At 62.6% G+C, this 1955-nt stretch overlaps 1 protein-coding gene across 1 annotated transcript in view; it reads left to right on the top strand.

Moving 5' to 3' along the window:
* ANO8 (anoctamin 8) overlaps positions 1–1955 on the top strand; it is a 10356-nt gene that overhangs the window by 715 nt on the left and 7686 nt on the right. The window contains exons 2-6 of the mRNA XM_014538454.1: positions 492–695; positions 806–938; positions 1118–1256; positions 1370–1466; positions 1749–1825. Of these exons, the coding sequence (XP_014393940.1) occupies positions 492–695; positions 806–938; positions 1118–1256; positions 1370–1466; positions 1749–1825 (650 nt within the window). The remainder of the gene's footprint in view (positions 1–491; positions 696–805; positions 939–1117; positions 1257–1369; positions 1467–1748; positions 1826–1955) is intronic.

Raw genomic sequence — 1955 nt, 5'->3', positions numbered from 1 at the left:
CCAGCGCAGAGACCCGGACACGCCCCTCCTGGAGCCCAGACTGGAGGCTGCGGCCCGTCACCCCTGGGGCTACCGATCGGGGCCAGGCAGGGCTGCGCTTGAGAGTTCCTCTCCGCAAAGGGTATAGAATCATACCGTTCTGGGTTCGAGCCCCAGCTCCGCTGTGTGACCTTGGGCGCGTGATTTACATGCTTTGGACCTCAGTTTCTCCCCCTGTGAAATGGGGGTAAGCATCACGCCCAGCTGTGAAGACTCGCTGACATAATCTGGTGAAGCGCTCAGGGCTGCGAGTAAGCAGCCCCATCAGTTGTGGTTTTGGAGGCGGATCTGGGCCTCAAGAATGAGTAAGATTTGTAAGAGAGGGTCTGGGGGGAAGGGCATTCCTGGAGGAGGGTTCCGCTGGTGCAAGGACTTGAAGGCAAGGAAACAAGCCAAGTCCAGAGCTTGCAGGGCCTTGAAAGCCAGGCTGAGTGCCCAGGAGCCCTGGTGAGTGTGTGAGCGGGGGCAAGGGCTGGAGGCCAGGCTCCTGGTCCAGAAGTGGCCTGACCACGGCCTGGACGGCCTGCCCCACCCCGTCCCCCCAGATAAGCTTTTTGGGAAGCGGCTCTTGCAAGCGGGTCGGTACCTGGTGTCCCACAAGGCGTGGATGAAGACTGTGCCCACGGAGAACTGCGACGTGCTGATGACCTTCCCAGGTACCCGTGCCCACCCGCACCGTGCTCAGACGGGCTCCCCTGAGTGGGAGTCTGTAAGCGACCTCGGACCCATCCTGGCAAGACTCCTCAGCCCTTGCAACCCTTGGCAGATACGACGGATGACCACACGCTGCTCTGGCTGCTGAACCACATCCGCGTGGGCATCCCCGAGCTCATAGTGCAAGTCCGCCACCACCGCCGCACGCGTGCCTATGCCTTCTTCGTCACCGCCACGTATGAGAGGCGAGTCCCTGTCCCCGGCCTCTCGCCGACCCTGACGCCCAGCCCCCTGCCCTTCCGAGCACCAACGACAAGGTCCAGCCGTTCTGTGTTTGGCTCGGGCGGCCGCCAGGGGCACCATCCCTCCCTCCAGGACAGGGCGCCAGGGTCTCCCCGTGACGCACTCCCCTGCCTTCCTGCAGCCTCCTCCGAGGGGCCGACGAGCTGGGTCTGCGGAAAGCAGTGAAGGCGGAGTTTGGCGGGGGGACCCGCGGCTTCTCCTGCGAGGAGGACTTTATCTACGAGAATGTGGAGAGTGAGCTACGCTTCTTCACCTCCCAGGTGCGCCGGCTCAGCCCCCAGCGCACATCCTGCACATCCTGCACATCCTGCACATCCTGCACATCCCTGGTCTGCAGGCGTTACTCGCTGTACTCACGCCCTGTCCCCTGCAGGAGCGACAGAGCATCATCCGTTTCTGGCTTCAGAACCTGCGAGCCAAGCAGGGGGAGGCTCTGCACAACGTGCGTTTCCTGGAGGACCAGCCAATCAGTGAGTGAGGCGGGGCCCACTCCCACGTGTGGGGAGTTGGGTGGGTCTCTTCGAGAACAGCCTATCGCGGCGGGAGGGCGGGGCCTAGATACAACAATCGGGCGAGCAGAGAGCTGGGTGGGGCCTGGCCTGATGAGCTCAAGGATCCAGGCCTCGGCCAAGGGTGCGGCTGATCCTCCAGGTGGCTGTTCCACGGGAACCTTTTCCGGGTCTGGGATAAGGCGGCGGCAGGACCATGGACAGCACTCCCTTGCACGTTGTGCTGTGTGGCCTGGGCCTCAGTTTCCACTCCAGGAAACCAGCCGCTGCAAGTTCACCTTCTGATGCCAACGTGGCACCCCATTCCTCAGACAGGCAGAGTAATGAGCCGAGGTGGCTTTACTGGAAAACATGGTTCCCCACTGGGACCCCCACCTTTCTAGGTTTCCTGCACCCTTCCCCACCTGTGCCTGCACCTCCCAGATTCTGGAGGAAAACCAGATATTCCGT

Source organism: Myotis brandtii, unplaced genomic scaffold (assembly GCF_000412655.1).
Source record: "Myotis brandtii unplaced genomic scaffold, ASM41265v1 scaffold1040, whole genome shotgun sequence".
Lineage (NCBI taxonomy): Eukaryota > Metazoa > Chordata > Mammalia > Chiroptera > Vespertilionidae > Myotis > Myotis brandtii.
This window is presented reverse-complemented; position numbering and strand designations above follow the sequence as displayed.